Genomic DNA, 19,489 nt, shown 5'->3' with positions numbered 1-19,489 from the left:
TATTATATCTCTTCTGACACCAAACATGCTTGAACAGTTTTTGCATCATGGAAATACAAATGAAAGTAACAATTGTTTTCCTGTCCCAAGTCCTAGGTACCCAAGATGTACATGGCGACCAGACGATTTAACATGTGCGGTATCAGTGATATTCCAGCTTTGTCCGCCAGAGGGCGCTATGAACGTCTCAATGGTTCAGCAGGAGCCCTCGCCAGTCGTGCTGTCCAACTGTACACAAAACAATTTACAGGTAAACACCAGCTGTATTATTCTCCGATTGGCAGGAACGTTTCCACGTTAAATATTTACTGATCATAATTCAACCCACGTTTCCATTCAAAGGCAGCCAAGTTAGGAATGGGTCAGAGGAAATGTAAATGTTTGGTGATGCAAGTTGAAAAGCGTTTCCTGGTGGTTACATCATGTTACATATAACTGGAAAACTCTAGTGATAGCTTTCTGCATTTGCAAATTTACACACCCAAGAAGCATCAAAGGCTAAGTCCATCAGTCAGGTCCTAATAATTACCTTAGCATCTATTCAAATTTCAGTTTGCCCATCTCCTATCAGTAACTTTGCATCCACGTGATATGGTATCATGCGTTACCCTACCACGCTTCCGACCATGTTTAAAGTTTTCCCATTCTGACCCGTTTGCAATAAAAGCAGGACAGTCCCCGAGGTCTTGTCGATACATAATTAAAAACAGGATACAGGCGGTCGGCCTCCCCGCGCCGTGCTCCATATAACATATGTCCAAACCATTAAGTGGGCCTTTTGTTCAACGCCGGATCGCACGTAGCGTTAGCGCTCGTTCAAATCGACGTCCGTCATTCTATTTAAAGCCTGAAGGCGGAATAACGGTGCCTGATTATGTTTCGCAGACCGTCTGGGATGGATTTTGCGTGACCAGCTTGTCAATTCCACTGATTCATCCTCCACCTGGACTGTGAGCTTTAGTGCATGATGGAGCAACCTAGCCTCTAACTGCGTCCGAGGATTTCAAACAATGAATGAAAACGTGTAACATAAACGGAGGTTGTAAAAGTGGAACAAATAGTGATTAAATGGGTCTAAATAAAGGCTTGTGGCAGTAGAGCTAATAAAAGACACCAAATAAGGGCGCTTTATAAACATGTAGCTCGTAACAAGGATCACTGGGCTAATGAAACTTAATCTGTCTGGAAGTCCTGACCTCATTTGATGCTTTATTAGCACTATTGATATTTTTACAATCCAGCCTCAACCCAGTTAAGGTGGGGGTGGACGTTCGCATATCAGCTTTGTCCGTACGCCAACTAACATCAACAAATCCTCCACGGACAGATTAGCACTTGTATCATTCTGGATCGTTTTGGGGGTTGGATCTTTCTCATCTCATCTCAAGAGATTAAAATTCACACTCAAAGCCGGATTTCACTGGTTGTAAGTATGACTTTGATTGATAATCTGATTGTGATAATCCCAATCTTGATGCGTGTCATAATCCATGACTAGACATCTGACCAATAAGCACTCATTTTTCATTTAGCAGGCGCTAACTACAACAATATGACGTTTTTGCAGCTAAGGCCTAAAGGCATCAACCCCCCCCCCAGCTTCAAATCACATGACCTTCTTAAAAGTGTCTTGCTATTGTTGGCTAGTCAAGTAATGAATACAAAGTGGATGCTTCAGTGGAGGCGCCTAGCAGCTGCTTTATTTATTGTTTTTGCAGAGCATTTGGTTACATTCCGTTCACCTCCCGCCAATAATTCCTTCTGATGGGGAGGCGTACGTTGTTTAAGCTAACACTAGACGTGTTTATGCGGCGAGGCCTCCGGTAGCCCAACTAGTGTGACATCACCCGAAATCCTCTCAGCTGCTTGGCAGAGGTGTCCCGTCCATGCAGCTGCTAACTTTAAACACCCCGATAGTTCTTTTTTTCTCTCTCTCATACGTCTGTTAAGTTCTTCTTGTATGTTGTCGGCTAAATCCATTTGACGACTATTAAGTTGTATCCCATTTGTCTTTTTTTGTTTTGTTTTTCTTTGCCTCGAACGGAGCTTTCCAAATTTCCATGAACTCATGCAGTAAACATTTGCTTGTAGGTTGCACGGTAATGTCGAGTTAATTTATGATGGCATTGTTGAAGAACACCACAAACACAATTGAACTGAAGTGAAATTCTGTTGAAAAGAAAATCAATTTCAAGTCTTATGTTTGCGCTGCAACTCCAGCGGATCGTGTTTGACTGCGAAAAACATTTGCCCTCCATAAATCGTCCCTCACCGTGTTAGCATTAGCATTCGTCCTCACTCATCCTTAGGATATTTTCCCCCCCACAAATATTTTTATTTGACCAACGGTGGACCCCACACAACAATCACTTGACGCTCCCGCTCAAATATTTCCAAGTCCGCTTCCAAGTCAGACCGCAGACTTTTACAGCTGCTGGCTGAAAAGTGCTGAGTCGCCACTAACCCGGGCCAGCCGGAGTAGTCGCCACGCTGGCCGGCCCAGCCGGACGTCTCCCATGGCGACGTCAGCTGGATTGAATGAGGCGAGCATCAGGGGGAACGTTGCAGTTATAATTCATCCGTGACACTTGTCAGATGGATGTTATTACTTGGAAAGGAAATCGTGGGGAATGCATTCCAGACCAACCCGTGATACGTGAAATTCTGAGACAATGTAAAAAAAAAAAAAAAAATCTTGTAATGCTCTATAAATAAATACATTTGGTTCAGTGACAGTTTTCGAGGCCCGTTAAACTCTCGGACCACGGGGTCAGCACCAGTGCGCCTCGGGCCACCGTGTTTAATGATTTGTCATTGGAAAATCCCCGTCACTAAGATCAATACGACATTTCATTTTTATACCAGCAACAGAATTCAATCTTGTTGAGGAACGGTGGCTTTGCCAAGCTCTTAAACAAACACTTTGCAGCCCAGAGCCATCGTTCAAGTGTCTGCGACGGATTACTCCTCATATCTTTAAACACAAAAGAGATCCATATTAGTTCATGTTTGCCGCTCTGCTTCTGCTCAGTGTTTACGTCTCGCTGCCAGCCATGTGGAAAACAATTTATTGTAACTATTTCCCTTGTAGCACTGTTACGCTCTCATTCTCACTTGTAATATTCTAGCCCCATAGATGATGTCAAAGTCAATTAAATCAATGACAGTATAAACGATTGATTGGTGGCGTGTCAATTGCAAAGAGCGTGTTTGCGTGTGTGGCCTCCGGGCCTTTTTGTGGCGGCTGCATAATTAAAGAGAACGTTCGTAAATATTTCAACAAAGTCCAGATGGAAAAGCCGATGCCTAAATGAGTGCTCCATAGACTTTTTTTTGTGTCACTGCTGTGCTTTGTCACTCTAGTAAAAGTACCGATACCTGACAAAAGTATTTCTAGCTTGTGTCTTGCCAATAATATTTATATAAGCTCCAGTGGTTTCAAGAGCCCAGCTTGATGTCCGTGACTCACCTTTGCCAAAGCATGAGCTCATCTCTCGTCACCGCCCGGTGTTGTTGCTCAGCTTGAAGTAGTTGGAACGGCTACACAGTGGTGACCTTTGACCTGTCGGGGTGTGGGGTAGCGTTTGGGGCCGCTCTGGCTTCATCTCTCTTGTGCTTTATGGCCCAAGGGGGACTGCGACCAAAAGGTCTTACCGTCACGCTGCCACGGCTACTGCAACTTTGAATCACTTGCTTGCGTATTGTTTTGATTATTTAAATATTTGGGGGTTTTTTTTGTTTGATATATTTTTTACATATTTGACTTGTGCTTCTCACAAGTCGTTAGCCCTACCCGGCCTTTTTTTTTTTTTTTGCTTCAGGCTACGTGGTGCTTTAAAGTAGCGTGTGACCCGTTTGCCTGCTCGAGCTAGCGTCACCAGAGCCCGCGGAGAACATTTGACTTGATGAACGGTGACAGACAGTGACAGCAAATTTAGGTTGCCTCAACTCGCTTTTCAAACGCATGCGGCTTTTTTTTTGCTGTGAAAGCTAATAAAATCCAGACATGTTGTTTGCTTTGCTTTTGTTGGCCCTCCTGCAATGAAAAGTGACAAATCCACTTAATCTGCTCTTTCCTACCGATTTAAAAGTCTGGTGATCAAATGAGGATTTTCCCAGAGGGGTGTCTTCTGTGCAAATGCAAAGCAGATGCATTAAAAACATTGATGCTAATTGTTGGTGCTAATCGCATTAAGATGAACAACATGGCGGCAGCTGGTGGTCTGGAATCAGCTCAATTGGAGGGTCCCTTGTGGAACCTCGTACAGTAAGTCTTTTGGCCTGAACAAATTTCATCAAATTATCTTCAACCAAGTGAGCAGTGTGTGTTTAGATGTTTTTGACAGTCGCAAAAGGCAGTCTACGGCCCACCAGCCATACTTTGCCCACCAAGCCTCATCTGGGATCGACGGGACATGAAGAGCCGCTTAGTGAAGATCCTGGGTGTGGAGTTAATGTGTCAGATGCGGAACAAGCGAAATCTGACATCACTCTCCTGCCATTCTTGTGTTTTCCTCCTCTCGACCACAAGCGCTGCTCGCTCTCTCACGATCCCCAGGAACGCTGCGGTGTAGTCGCTAAGCGAGGAGACCAGCGAATGGCGCTATTAAAGCTTGGAGTGTGGAGCCACTAATAATTTATTTACCGTAGTCCGTAACAAGACAAAGAATAATCGGCAAAGCATCCAAAGTGCATCGAGGATGTACTGTGTGATGTTCTGAACACATCCCAGCTTCAGTGGGGAGGGGAGGGGGTGGGGGGGGAACGCTTGAAGTGTGGAGGCAGCAGCTCTCTGACCTCACTTTTGAAAGACACTCACTCCCACTCTCTCGCCTCTCTCTAGTATTTCTGCATCCCGCTCTCAGTCGCAAAGCAGCCGAGCGGCAACAGCGAGGAACCGACACCTTGCCGCGGAGGGACCATCATGCTGTCATCGTCGTCCGTCCACGTGTGAGGGAGACTTTACCGCCAGGGACAAAAAGGCTGCATGGTAGGACAGCAACCATTTCATGAACACCTAATCTTGAAATGTGTGTTTTGAAATGAATTGAATTCTTCAAAATTGAATGAATAAAAACGTTAAATATCATTTCACAACTTGATTTTCCAAAGAGCAAGGCACATTTTTTTGCTTTAAAGAAGACAAATATGATTATAATATTTCTCAGCTCTCTATGAAACTTTCAAACTAATTATAATGAATTAATTTAAAAAAAAATCAAAATAAAGGTAAATCTGCTTTGGGTAAACGTGCTTTGGAATACAATGTTCTACCGAGTGCTTTTTAGCCAATTAAACAGTTTTGTTACGGTCCAGAACCTGCGCATGAACCGAATTTATTACTATTTGACTACATTTAGCAGGAAATGGAGAAATCTGTTAATGAGCTCTTGCGTTGCCTCACTGAATGGCATTCAAATGACTTCCAGATGCAATTCGGCCGATTGGCAATCACAAGCTCTTTGTCACTTTTTAAAAACGGGAGATCGGATGCAGATGGCGGATGGAGCGAGTCGCACCGTTTGCCGGCTCCAACCTTTGCAGCTCCAACATTCCCGGCCGGCATCTCCTTTCCAGGCTGGAAAGTTCTCGTCCGTCTGCCAGAGTGTGGGAAGCGACGGCAATCTCTGGATTGTAGCTTACTGAAGTCGAGCAGCCGCATGTCTGCTTTTCATGCATCGTTAGCCTCGTGGATTTGCCATTTCAGCGTTCGCCGGTCCAAATTTTCAGCACCAGCCAGCACCTGACTGGACTTTGACCACACTGTTGCCGTCATAGGGTGGGTTCATCCCACTAAATGTGTTAGACAGAGTCACAGAGAGGTTCAAGCCAGCCATGGGGTGAAAGGCCAAGACAATAAAATCCAGAGAGGCCGCATACCTGCGCCTCGGCTCCGACCGTTTGGAAGAAATTACCGGCCGTGTTTAGCTGGATGACAAAGGGGAGCACTGACAGGCCCTCCGTCAAACGGCAGTCCAAGACGCCCAAGAATTGTTTGATGCTCTTTCAGAAATGATCATTTTGTGGCTGGATTTGGCTAGAAAAAAAATTCTTTTTTCAAATTCAGCCTGATTTTCCATTCCAGATCAATCTACGTCGCCGAGTCTCAAGGTGAAGCAGCATGGCCCCAAGAGTTCACATGTTCTGCCTCCTCGTGAGCGCCTTGCTCGGCTTCTCATCCGCCGGCCTCGTGACAAAAATACTCCGGCATCGCCGCCACTTGCCTCAGGAGAACAACATCACCTCATCTGGTGCGGACCGCCAGCCGGTGGTCTTTAACCATGTTTACAACATCAACGTCCCCGCTGGCCACTTGTGCTCTGTCGACCTGGACGCCACGGAGAGCACGGCGCCTACGGAAACGGCCGTCACCTCCGGCCGCTACCATCCCGCCGACAGGGAGAGCCAGATCGTCTTCACCCACCGCATCAACATACCTCGCGGGGCCTGCGGCTGCGCCGCCGACCTGCCGCGAGTCCAAGACCTGCTGAGCCGCATCGAGATGCTGGAGAGCGAAGTGTCGGCGTTGAGGAGCCGGTGCGGGGGTGGCGCGAGCGTCTGCTGCGAAGCCCAGGCAGCAAGGAACGCGAGGAGCGGTCCGCTGTGCGGTGGCCACGGAAACTACAGCGCCGAGACGTGCCGATGCACGTGCGAGCCCGGCTGGAAGGGCAGCAACTGCACCGACATGGAGTGCCCTGAAAACTGCGAAGACCACGGCCATTGCGAGGACGGCAAGTGTGTCTGCGACGAGCCCTGGACCGGTTCCGACTGCTCCGAGCTGCTCTGCCTCAACGATTGCCTGGCTCGCGGGCTGTGCGTCAACGGAAGCTGCCGCTGCGAGCCCGGATTTTCCGGCGAGGCCTGCGGACAGCTCAGCTGTCCCGCCGACTGCCACGGTAACGGCATCTGCGTGGATGGCCGGTGCGCATGCGCGGCGGGTTACGGCGGCGACGACTGCTCCCGCTTCGCTTGCCTCAATGACTGCAACAATCGCGGCGCTTGCTTCAACGGGATGTGCATCTGCGACGCCGCCTACCGAGGCGACGACTGCGCCCTCTTGGCGTGTCCCGACGACTGCAACGGCCGAGGCCAGTGCGTCGACGGGCGCTGCGCCTGCGACCTTGGCTTCCGAGGAGACAACTGCGGCGACCTTTCCTGTCCCAGCGATTGCCTGCAGAGGGGTCGCTGCGTCAACGGGCAGTGCGTGTGCGACGAAGGCTTCAGCGGCGAGGACTGCGGCGTCAGGACCTGCCCGGCCAACTGCTACGGTCGCGGGGACTGCGTGGAGGGCCGCTGCAAGTGCCACGCCGGCTTCACCGGTGACGACTGCGCCCTGCTGAGCTGCCCCCGCAACTGTCGCAATCGCGGGCGCTGCCTCGACGGACAGTGCGTGTGCGATGAAGGCTTTGCCGGCGACGACTGCGGTCGTAAGGCCTGCCCCAACGACTGCCTGGCTCGAGGCCACTGCCGCGACGGCGTGTGCGTCTGTCACGACGGCTACTCGGGCCGCGACTGCTCCCGGGTCACCTGTCCGGAGAAGTGCAACGGCAGGGGGCGCTGCGTCAAGGGAAAGTGCCAGTGTGAAAGCGGGTACGAAGGGGTAAGCTGTGCAGAGAGGAGCTGCCTCAACGGCTGCCACAACAGAGGACTCTGTGTCCAGGGTCAGTGCATCTGCGACGAAGGCTACATCCGAGAAGACTGCTCTGAAGGTAACCAAGGTTTCGTGTGTTCCTTTTATTGTCACATTCCCATATGTGGGTAGGCACTTTTTTTTTTTTTTTAATAACTCCACATTCTGTAATTTATTGCAAATCACTTTGCTGACCCGCACGTTACGGCTCCTTAAAGCCACTTCCATAACCACCGCTTTAAATTGTCTTACCTAATATATGGTCGGAAGCCTTTTTAAAATCGCTCCCCCCAAATATATACTTGTGAGCACTTTTTTTTTTTTTATCTTCGGCATCTCTTTCACTACTTCCAGATGTTTCTCTGGAGCTTGCATTAGCTTGTGCGCAATGGACCATAAGAACCTTTTTTTTTTTTCTTCCTCCCAGTGTCGCCTCCTAAGAATCTCACCGTGGGTGAAGTCGCCTCGGAGACGGTGGACTTATCCTGGATCAACGACATGCTGGTGACGCAATACCTGGTCACGTATGTGCCCACCCAACCCGGCGGGCTCCTTTTGGACTTGACCGTGCCCGGGGACAAAAGCACGGCCACGCTCAAAGAGCTGGAGCCGGGTTTGGAGTACAGCATCAAGGTCTACGCCATTCTGAGCAACGAGAGGAGTGTGCCGGTTAGCGCCAACGTAGCCACAGGTACCCAAAAGCTATTATGTGGAAAAAAAAGACCAGTTCCCATCAATTCAACCTATTCTAAATTTAGCCTGTTCAGCTCATTTAGGAAAATTCCCAAATGTTTTTCCAATGGTTTTTGGTTTGAATCTTCGCAGCTCTTCCAAAACCAGAAGCTTTGAGATTCAAGTCTGTGAACGAGACCTCCATCGAGCTGGTGTGGGAGCAGCTCAACTTTCCCTTCGATGGCTGGGAGATCCACTTCCGCAACATGGTAGGTTTCCTTTGAACGCTTTCCCCGGGATTTTATGAGTGCGAGGTGCTAAAGCGGGCCCTTTTCATGGAAATCCTTGCTCAACACAACATGCATTTGATTTAGTCGCCAGCGTTTCTTTTAACATATGGAAAATGATGTCTCATACACTTGTTTGATTTGTGCTTGTTTTTGGGTGTTCTTTCTTTTTTAAGAAAGAAGAAAATGGAAAGGTGGTGAGCACAGTTCCCTCATCTCAAAACCGCTTCCTCCAGTCTGGCCTGGGGCCGGGTCAGGACTACGAGGTGTCCATCAGTGTTATAAAGAACAACACCAGGGGACCACCGACGATCCAACGAGTCACAACCAGTGAGTTATTTTTTACCTTTTTTTTTTAATTTGGGGAATTAGCTCCGTAACATTTAAACTTCCTGAATATTATTAATAATAACTTCAAGGTCACGCCTGAGCTCAAGTCTGTCTGACTTTTGTCTGGAACTATTAACTGTGTCTTTTGGATTTCATTTTGTCAACTTTGAACAAAGTGTTTTCCTTGGCTCTTTAAAGTCTTGACTCAGTCTCAACACCCCTTCAAAGTGTTGACCTCACCCGACGGTCTCTGATGACGCGACTCTTCCCGTCTGCAGACATCGACGCCCCGCAGCGGCTCCAAGTGTTGGACGTGAGCGACTCCTCGGCGCTGATCGGCTGGTCTGAGCCCGCGGCGCCGACGGACCGGGTGACGCTGCTTTACAAGCCCAGCCGAGCCTCCTCCGAGGGCGCCGAAGTGGAGATCTTCCCGCCGGACAAGCAGCACAGCCTGGAAGGCCTGAAGCCCGACACCGAGTACACGGTGTCGCTGGTGGCCCACAGCAAGAACGTCAGCAGTGAGCCGGCCACCGTCACCTTTACCACAGGTGGGCTCCATCCCGAAGTTTTGCTTCCGTGCTACTCGGATGACTAAAGTGAGAGTGTGATATGGCGTGAAGCTCTGGACGCCCCCCGGGAGTTGCTGGCCGTGCTGCAGACAGAAAACAGCATAACCCTGACGTGGCGCAACAATCAGGCCGACGTGGACAACTATCGTGTGAAATACAGCCCGCTGTCTGGCGCTGCCCACAGCGAGGAAATGTTCCCGCGAGGACCGGGACTAAGCACCACGGCCACAATTACGGGTAAGTGTAGAGGGGAGGCCAACACTTTTTTATTTATTTTTTTCACCTCTGGTGGCTGTCCAGGGCTAAAGCCAGGGACCGAATACGGGATTGGCGTGACCAGTGTGAAGAATGAGCGGGAAAGCCTCCCAACCACCATAAACGCAGCGACAGGTGAGTGACATCATGAACCTGACGAAAAATCAGATTCATGACTGATGGTTTCTTTTCAGATCTGGACCCTCCCCAAGGTCTGGAGCAAGCCGAGTCTACGGAGACGTCCATCCGCATAAGATGGAAGAAGCCGCACGCCAAGGTGTCCCGATACCGGCTGGTGTACGTCTCCAGAGACGGACAAGTGGAGGAGGCGGAGATCCCCGCCTCGGAGACGACCTTCGTCTTGCGCGACCTGACGCCGGCAACGAGTTACACCGTCACCTTAACGGCCGAACGAGGCCACAGGATGAGCTCGCCGGTCACTCTGGTGGCATCCACAGGTACCGGGGGGGCACCGTAACCCATTGATTTCCTCACAGGTACTCTTGGAGTCCTTTTGAACTTTGGGGAAGAAACATTTCTAGCCATGATTTGAATTCGTAAAACTTGAATGGAGGTCACTGAATGGAATGAAGGCTCCCAAGAAGTCAACTCAAGTGTGCAAAAATTGCAGTGATTGTGGTTTTGTTGGCCAGCAGAGGCAGCCAGCCCCTCAGCGAGCCCCTCAGCGGGCCCCTCAGCGAGGCCCTCAGCGGGGCCCTCAGCGAGCCCCTCAGCGAGGCCCTCAGTGAGCCCCTCAGTGAGCCCCTCAGTGGGGACCTCAGTGGGGACCTCAGTGGGGCCCTCAGTGAGCCCCTCAGTGGGGCCCTCAGCGAGGCCCTCCGTGGCCAACCTCACCTTCTCCGACATAACCTGGGACGGCTTCACGGCTTCCTGGAGCCCCTTGGGCGGCGACTTCGACAGCTTTGTGGTGGAGGTAACAAACTTGGACGATATGGCGCAGAGCCAGAACCTGAGTGTGTCGGGCGGCGCGCTCAGCCTGGGCCTGTGGGGCTTGAACGCTAACACCACCTACATGGTGGTCCTGTACCCCCTCTACCGGGACACCTTTCTGGAGCCCGTGTACGGCCAAGCCACCACAGGTACCAGGTCCATTCCCGTGCCTTGCCACGCTAGCTTTTTATTCCCCTAACAAATTGCTCAATGATGTCATCAACATTCATGAAGCTTGGAATGAGCCGTCAGTGCATGGAGATCATAGCGAGCATGCCCCTCAAGAAAAAGGAAGATGTGCTTGCCTTTCAGAAATGTCACCTCAAAGCTGAGTCTCGCTAACTTTTTGTGGAGTCTAACTATTTGCTGAGCTGCTCAAACAGCTTTGACTGATTTTCCTTCCAACTTTCTCTTTTGTTGTGCCGCATGCCGCGCATACATGGCCCTAACCTCATTGAATCACGCGTCTGCCTAACCACAACCGCAGAGAGAAAGCCCAAAGCGTCCCATTCTTCTATCAAAGTGCATGACGCTCAGCCCCGCCCCCTGCATCGATACGCTGCGAGGACTGCCAAAGCAAATCGATCTCGTTTCTCAAAAGCATCTTGTCGTAATCGTTTGAACAACTCGAGAGCATGATTGGTTCAGTCTACTTTTGCTAAGCCGCACCCCCTCGGAAACGGAGACCATTGCAACGTGACAAAGAACAGAAATCCAAAACTAACCAAAGTCAACACAGAGCTGGATAAAATTTGGATTTTGGGAGCCCCAAAATGTCTAACGGCGCTTTCTCCCTTCAGCGTCTCAGCCGTCGCTCGGCGAAATTAACGTGTCCAACGTGACGTCCGAGAGCTTCTCGGTGGTCTGGAACCACACCGAGGGCCCCTTGGACGGGTTTGTCCTGGAGATTATTGACTCTGATTGGCTGATGAAGCCGAGGGAGTACAACCTGTCCCGCTTCGCAACGACACATCAGGTGTCGGGGCTGCGGCCCGCCTCGGACTATGTAACCTTCCTCTACGGGACGTACAAAGGAGCCCGAACGAGCGCTGTCAGTGTCGTTGCGACCACAGGTATTTTTTAAAATAATCGCCAGTGAGATTTTAGAAGAAAAAAATGGTGCTGTCGTCCCTGCGAAGGATCTCGTACGCTTCAAATCAATCGTCTTGCTGACTTCTAAGCTTGCATCGTACTGCTGACATCAGCAGTTTTTGAGTCGCGTGAGAAAGTCCTTTGACGGCCTTGCAGGGACGACATCACAGTGATGTAAAAGAAAAAAGTTTTAGTTTAACAAGCATCTCCTGTATATCTCTTTCTCCCCTCTCGTAGCGGAAGAGCCAGATTTGTCCCAGCTAGTTGTCGCTAACGTTACCTCAGACCGAGTGTCTCTGACGTGGCGGGCGGCTGCCAAGACGTTTGATAACTTTGTCGTAGAAGTCAGAGAGTCTGCTTTGCCCTCGCAGGCCATGGGTCAGGTTCTGCCGGGCCACGCGCGCTCCACGCTCATGGCCGGCCTTAAAGCCCGTACACACTACAATATAAAGCTGTACGCCAGCACCGGCGGCAGCAACACGCCGCCGCTATTCGCTGAGGCCACGACAGGTAGGCCCCTCCCACCACCACCACCACCACCGAGCCGCCCCTCAACCGCTATCTTCTTCTTTGTGTTCAGAGGACGCCCCCGTGTTGGGGCCGGTGAGCGCGCTATCTAGCGGTCCGCATAACCTCAGCGTGAGCTGGACTATCGCGTCCGGCCACTTTGACGGCTTTGTTGTCCGTGTCGGTGACGCCGAGCAAGAGTCTGAGGCGCGAGAGTTCAGTTTGCCCGGCCACGCCGCAAACCTTACCGTCTCTGACCTGATGGACGCCACGAGCTATAACGTGGAAGTTTACGGCTTTTCCCACGGCCGCCGCACTCCCTCCACGCTTGTCCACGCCGTCACAGGTACCCTCCTGCTTCGCACCTTGCTCACTGCATGAAACCAAAATCCACAAAATCAGAGAGAACCAGAACAGGCCTTTCCCAAGACGACTTAGGTGACAAAAACAACCTCCTCGCCCCTCCCTCCAGCACCTTTACCCAAAGTGGAAAACCTGACCATTTCCAACGTCACCCCCTTCGGCTTCCGTGCGTCGTGGAGCGTGAAGCAGCGGCAGCCGCGGGAAGACTCGGCGTGGTCCTCCTCCGGGGCTTTCAGCCACTTTAACCTAGTGGTGACCGACTCGGGATGGCTTTTGGAGCCTCAGGAGTTCAAGGTTCCAGGAAACCAGAGCCACCTGGACATCGGGGGGCTCATCACCGGGATAGGCTATGAGGTCAGGCTGACGGGCGTGTCAAAGGCGGGGCTCCTCTCTCGGCCCCTCACCGCGCTTGCCCTCACAGGTACCAACCGCAGGGAAAGCAACTACCTTGACTTCAAGTTCTTTGACCTCTGAATCGTTGCTTGCTCAGTTTTTGTTTCTTTGTTTCAAGCTCGCCACACGGCAACGCCTCCGTTGATTTATTTGTTTTGAAGTCATGGAAGACGCCGGTCACTGGGCTCTGCCATGTTGCCATGTTTTGCTGCTGAGGCTTCTTCGTATTGCCGGCCGACCTGATTTATGACGAAGACTGGTTTCCACTTCTCATTTGCTTTTAAGCGTCTATGACGCGGTCTTGGCAGGAGCAGGCATTGTGGCGCTCCTGTCCCTTTTTTTTTTTTTCTTTCCCTTTCCCCCCCAAATCAAATGCGAGCCAGCTCGTTGGTTTGCGTGCGTATTTGACAGCGTGTTTTCCTTCCGATGGTTTGAAAGGGACACTTGTGCTTCTATTCTCGGCATCAGCGTACGATGGGAGCTGGAGCTTGTTCCATTCTACTAACCCGGGGCTATCATTGAACCTGAGCTACAATTGGATGTAACAAAAAATATTGAACCTCTGAAATCGAGTGAAAGGAGCCAAACTGTCAGAGGAAGGAAAACATTGAGCATGACGTTTGCATTCTCTTTGAATGCGCTGCAAGCGTGTCTGGCGGGAGGAAGGACGCATGGCACCAAACTGGGTTCCTCCCGTCTGAAAGTGACTCGATTGAAACTCTCTGACAAGCTTTTTTTGTCTCTTCCATTTTTCCTTACTTCCGCTCGGACTAACTTGCACTTGCATCCCGATCGGTGACCTCCGAGGAACCTTCTAATGTGTCTGTCTGAAGATCCCCAGTGGATGAACCAACCAACAAACTTTCTTTTCCGGCCCAGAGGCAGAACCCGAGGTGGAGCACCTCTTTGTCTCCGACATCACGGCCGACAGTTTCCGCGTGTCGTGGGCGGCGGACGAAGACCTCTTTGACAGATTTGTCATCAAACTACGGGACAGCAAAAGATTGTCCCGTCCTCAGGAGCACATTGTCCACGGTGCTGAGCGGACCAGGCTAATCACTGGACTCATGGCAGGCACAGAGTACGAAATTGAACTTTACGGCCTTTCTTTGGACCACCGCTCCCAACCGATCATTGGGGTTGCTCAGACAGGTACCCGACCCGAACTACACACCTCTCAAAACTGGATCTGCTGCTCCACACTAACCCCTTGAACCTGGATTTGCATTTTGCATACGAAACTCTCAGACCTCCCAGAACTGGATCTGTTACCTCTGGAGCCTCTCAAAAATGTTTCAAACTAACTCCTTGAAGCCCTCAGAACTGGATCTGTTTTTTTTACTCTACTAACCTCTGCTTCGAAGTGGATCCAATGGTTTTACATCAGCCTCTGGAACCTCATTCTTATAACTAACCTCTTCGAAACTTGTTCCAATGCCTTAGTTGAACTTTGTGGGACCTCTCAGAACTGGATGGTTTGTACTAAACTCTGGAACCCTTCCAAACCAGCTTGTCTACTAATCTTTCGGAATCCTCTGGTCTCATCCTTTGGTTTTCTGCTAACCTCTAGATCAAGTTACCAATTGGTTTTCTTTGGTGGAGGCTTGCTGAGGCCGGACCACTTTGAGTCCTTGGACCTTTTCTCAAGTGCTTTTAACTCCTTTTCCCTCCACCAGGCCTGACTACTCTAAAGGGCCTTCGTTTCTCCGACGTGACCGACTCGTCAGCCGTGGTCCACTGGTCCACGCCTCAGTCCGCAGTCGACAATTATCATATCACCTACGCGCCATTTGAAGGAGGTGAGGCTCGTGAGTCCCGAGTCGTCTCGGGCAGGGATGAGGACTCGAGTCCTAATCCTTTCTTGTCCGCAGGAAGCCCGATGAGCATAACCGTGGACGGCGGCGTGCTGCAGGCTCTGCTGCCCAACATGAGTCCCGGCAGGATGTACCAGGTGACCATCAGCGCGGTGAAGGGCCTGGAGGAGAGCGAGCCGAGCGGCGACGTCGTAACCACCGGTTAGTCTACGCAGCGCTCGGGGAGAAGATCTTCCAATGAGACCGTTGCTATGGATTACCCCGACAGCTTTGGACCGACCTCAAAGTCTGACGGCGCTTAACATCACAGACAGCTCGGCCCGGTTGCGATGGCAACCCCCCGTGGCTGCGGTGGACGAATACGTGATAACGTACAATTCCGAGTCAGGTTTGTCTGTTGTGCTGCTTGACTTGAAAATGTCTCCGTGTTGATTTGTGCCCACTCCCCCATCAGTGGCCCCGATCGTGGAGCGTGTTTCTGGAACCGAGTTGCAGATAGGCTCGCTGCGTCCAGGCACTCTCTACTCAGTGGAACTCTTCGCCACCAGGGAGGCGCAGATGAGCGCGTCTGTGCTGACACAATTCACCACCAGTAGGCTCGGATGGAAATCAAATCAATCGTGTTGCAACTTTGCTAACCCAGATTTGTTCCCAGAGGTGGACCCCCCTCGAGATCTGGTGGCCGTCAACATTCAAACGGACAGCGCCACTCTGACATGGAGACCCCCGCTAACCGCCATTAGCGGTTACTCGCTCACCTTCTCCGCAGCAGATGGCACCACCCGGGTATGCCGCAAGCGGCCTTTGACACACGAGGCCAACTTACCGGTAATAATTTGTCGCAAACGATTTTGTAGGAAGTCATGCTGAGTTCCACCGCCTCTTCGTACAACATGGCCCAGCTGGCCAGGTCCACAGAGTACACGGTACACCTGCAAGCCATCGCCACAGCTGGGCGGAGCCAACACGGGACCACAGTCTTTAGCACAGGTCTTCGCCATCATGATCCCAAAGTCCTGTCAGTGCTGCATTCTGGTGGAAAACTGTTTCAAACTGTTTTTTTTTTTTTGCTTGTTTCCAGTGGGCCATCTGCACAATTACCCCAAAGACTGCGCTGAGCTCTTCCAGAACGGGGAAAACACGTCTGGCGTGTATGCCATCTACGTGGCCGGCGTCGAGAGCCAGCTCATCCAGGTCTATTGCGACATGGAGACGGATGGCGGCGGATGGCTGGTGAGCATTTGAGCAGCACTGCCAGTGACTTTTTGCATTCATTTCTCTTCTCTGACAAGGAACCAAAGCATGTTGCTCACTTCCACAGGTCTTCTTGAGACGGCAAAATGGAAGGCTCGAGTTCTTCAGGAACTGGAAGAACTATACCGCTGGTTTTGGGAACATGAACGACGAGTTCTGGCTGGGTACGTTTCTTCTCCCTCCGACTTGTTGAGGGTGTTACTGCTCGATGGTGTTGCCGAATCAGCTCGACCGTTGCAGGTCTGGGCAACCTTCACAAGATCACCTCCGCTGGCCAGTACGTGCTGCGCGTGGACCTGAGGGACGCTGGAGACACAGCCTACGCTCAATATGACAAGTTCTCCATTGCAGAGCCCAGAACACGCTATAAACTTTACATCGGCACCTACAGTGGGACAGCAGGTAAGCTTTTTTTTCTTTCTTTCTTTCATCAATATAAGAAGCTTACAAGTGTCTTCCCTCATCAGGTGACTCCATGACTTACCACCAGGGCCGTCCTTTCTCCACTTTGGACAACGACAATGACATCGCCGTCACCAACTGCGCTTTGTCCTACAAGGGAGCCTTCTGGTACAAAAACTGCCATCGTGTCAACCTGATGGGAAAATATGGAGACAAAAGTCACAGTAAGGTGCGGGACACGTCGACTCGCAGAGACGTACGAGCGGTGAGCACACAAGCTCCTTAAATCGACTAATAATTTTGTTGTGATGGTTGCGGTCCACAGGGCGTCAACTGGTTCCACTGGAAGGGCCACGAGACCTCCATCGAGTTTGCTGAGATGAAACTCCGACCGGCCAACTTTGGGAATCCTGAGAGCAGGAGGAAAAGATCGTAGAGTCGCATGTGAGGACTAAGCTCCTTGCCTAAAACACACACATACACATTCAGTTCGACGCTCGGGCCCATCCCTCCAGGGACAAAGGGCTTATTTGTTCACCATTTATTTGTTCACCATCTATTTGGTACATTATCCACATGATCATCATTGGCCTGTAATGTTAAAATTGAACCTGAACTCTGCATTAGCGATCGTTAAATTGAGCTTTATTTACTGTGTAGGAGGCACTGTAGAATGTCAGAGAAAAGTTCATGTCATTTCCATTGATAGCCACTAGGTAGCAGTGTTCACCAGTTTCTACCATTACTTTAACTACATCGCCGATAAAGTATACTGGTTATGTTACACACAAATAAATAAATAAATGACTAAACAGACATTTGATATTTACCCTAAATTTGTTTTGAGATTTTTGTGGAAACTTTGGTGCAGTGTGATCTGATCTTTTGGATTAAGGATAAGGTTTGGGGTTAGGGTTAGCGTCCACTGGACTCTTTGTATGGGGTGGGGGGGATCCAGAACTCATGTATGCCTTTTGTTGACAATTTATGAACACTTAATGTACTTTCTGTTTTCTCTTTATGGATCATAGCGAGATGGCACGGCGTAAATAAAGCACATTTGAGTGACTGAGCTGGCGAAGATGATGATGGACAGACGTAGCCTGTAGTGATGTGCATTCCAGTTCTTTTAAGTGAACTGAATCTTTAAAATCAGTTCACTCAAAAGATTCATTCAAACGAATCGTTCGAATAGTGTTGGCTCGTGAGTGAACGATGGGTTCAAAAGAACGAATGTTTTCAGTGAACGAGAGTGAACGAAAAGATCTCAAGATCTTTGTAGCCACGACGGAAAAACCTGTTTGGACCCGTTTGAAAATCATTGATTTGATATGACTCAAGAATTGTGTCTGTGCAACGGTGTGGTGTTTCCTAACAACTGAATTGAAAATGAGTCCACGGGAGCACTGCAACGGCCGCAGAATTTTTGCAAGAACAATTCATTTTAGGATGAACTCTCGATACAAATATTTTCATTTGATTGAAGGCAATGGCGTTAACCACTCGACCAGAGCCTGCTCGGAAACAAAAGGAGATTTTGGTCCTATTGATAGGACTCCATCCAAACATGTTCGGTGTTGAAAGTTTCAACGGATAGTCCGAAGCAACCCTTTCCACAGTAGTCACCATGACAGGCGACCACCTGGTGGCGTCAGTGTGCCGAGCGCCGTTGGACGATCAGGAGAAGAAGATTTGAATCGACGGATGTGACGTCAGGTCTTTAGGGCAATTGAAGACAGCCGTGCTCGCTCAAGGGGAGTTATCATATGCAGGTGCCACCAAGCGCGTGGCGCTCAGGTAAGCGAGCATGCCAGCAAATGTTTGTCGTCTCCTGCCGTTTTTCACGACGGACGCCGTGTTTGTTGCACGAATGGCAGGCACGCTTTGTTGCCTTTTCAAACAAGCCTTTTTTTTTGCAGGATTTTCGCTGTCTAGGGAGTGCTTGAGTTTTCGGCACGGCACGACACGGCACGCCACAATCCACTTTGCGTCGCGTCGCGTCGTTGCGCGTTTTGGTGGTATTTTGAATGTCCTTCGCGGTTGTTTTTTTTAATGCCGGCCAGCCTTTTCTTCATTCGTCTGTCTGTAGACGGTTCGTCAATGACGCCGCCGATACGCGCGTGTTTGTCTGACTATAGGAAATGTTAGTTTGACTCTAGTCAACTAAACCATTTTTTATTATTTTATATGATGCGTGTGCCATTTCCGTGTCATGCAAACCGGTGAACGCAACGTATATGTTACGTCGTGTCCAAATCGGACCAAATCCATTCAAAGATGGCGCCCGCCCGCTTTCGTTCCGTTACGCAACAAACATTTGCGCGGCGGGTTATTTTCTCCCGTTTTGGACGCCGCCAACCTGGATCATCTGTCCAATGTGAGGGAAGTTGTAGATGAAATTAAAATATGAATTATAATCTTTAATAATTCTTGTAATTTACTACAATTTAAGGATTATATATATTTTTCAAATGTAAAACTACTTAGAATGTATAAAATAAAAATATTAACTATAATTTTGATAAATTATCATAACTTACTACAGTATATTTTTTTTCAAATGTAAAACTTCTAGTATGTATAATTCTTGTAATTTACTACAATTTAAGGATTATATATTTTTTTCAAATGTAAAACTACTTAGAATGTATAAAATTAAAATATTAACTATAATTTTGATAAATTATCATAACTTACTACAATATAATATTTTTTTCAAATGTAAAACTTCTAGTAAGTGTAATTGTTGGTAAAAAATCATGCCATTGGCACTCGACTCATGTCTCTTTTTGTTGCAATAATTTGCTTGTCTTTTGTAGCACTAAAAAAGGCTGCCCAGCCAGCATCCTTCTATACAAAGCAAGCAGGAGGCTCTTGAAGGAGCCCTTTCAGTGATGTTGAGGACACTGAGGAAGAGTAGTCCTAAATCAGGTGAAAACCTGTTTTTGTCAAGTTTCAGCTTCCCAACAC

The 19,489-nt window shown here is 49.6% G+C and overlaps 1 protein-coding gene across 4 annotated transcripts; it reads left to right on the top strand.

The window, feature by feature from the left end:
* The first annotated feature begins 58 nt into the window (after positions 1–58).
* Positions 59–17,337, top strand: LOC125979262 (tenascin). 4 transcript variants are annotated; one of them, XM_049737280.2, is made up of 27 exons: positions 59–250; positions 4,844–4,990; positions 6,086–7,709; positions 8,058–8,321; positions 8,456–8,571; positions 8,766–8,919; positions 9,198–9,467; positions 9,540–9,725; positions 9,789–9,878; positions 9,938–10,201; positions 10,397–10,843; positions 11,495–11,767; positions 12,024–12,296; positions 12,367–12,639; positions 12,766–13,077; positions 13,929–14,201; positions 14,726–14,848; positions 14,921–15,064; positions 15,132–15,251; positions 15,318–15,455; positions 15,519–15,649; positions 15,721–15,853; positions 15,945–16,096; positions 16,185–16,281; positions 16,358–16,519; positions 16,585–16,748; positions 16,845–17,337. In XM_049737280.2, exons 3-27 carry the CDS (start codon positions 6,122–6,124, stop codon positions 16,953–16,955), a joined length of 6,258 nt encoding a protein of 2,085 aa, XP_049593237.1. In that variant the 5' UTR covers positions 59–250; positions 4,844–4,990; positions 6,086–6,121; the 3' UTR covers positions 16,956–17,337. The 4 variants fall into 4 exon arrangements, with proteins under 4 accessions (XP_049593237.1, XP_068508851.1, XP_068508852.1 ...); XM_068652750.1 differs by lacking the exons at positions 11,495–11,767; positions 12,024–12,296; positions 12,367–12,639; positions 12,766–13,077; XM_068652751.1 differs by lacking the exons at positions 10,397–10,843; positions 11,495–11,767; positions 12,024–12,296; positions 12,367–12,639; positions 12,766–13,077.
* The last annotated feature ends 2,152 nt before the right edge of the window (positions 17,338–19,489 follow it).

The sequence above is a fragment of the Syngnathus scovelli genome, chromosome 13 (genome assembly GCF_024217435.2).
Source record: "Syngnathus scovelli strain Florida chromosome 13, RoL_Ssco_1.2, whole genome shotgun sequence".
Taxonomy (NCBI): domain Eukaryota; kingdom Metazoa; phylum Chordata; class Actinopteri; order Syngnathiformes; family Syngnathidae; genus Syngnathus; species Syngnathus scovelli.
The sequence above is the reverse complement of the archived record's forward strand: the minus strand, read 5'-3'. Positions and strand labels throughout refer to the sequence as shown.

What these genes read in the sequence shown, in the direction of transcription:
- LOC125979262 (XM_049737280.2), top strand. Translation starts at nt 6,122, where the DNA reads ATGGCCCCAAGAGTTCACATGTTCTGCCTCCTCGTGAGCGCCTTGCTC. An exon ending in GCTTGTCCACGCCGTCACAG is followed by an intron (nt 12,640 to 12,765) that starts GTACCCTCCTGC and finishes CCCTCCCTCCAG; the next exon opens with CACCTTTACCCAAAGTGGAA. An exon ending in AACGTACAATTCCGAGTCAG is followed by an intron (nt 15,252 to 15,317) that starts GTTTGTCTGTTG and finishes CTCCCCCATCAG; the next exon opens with TGGCCCCGATCGTGGAGCGT.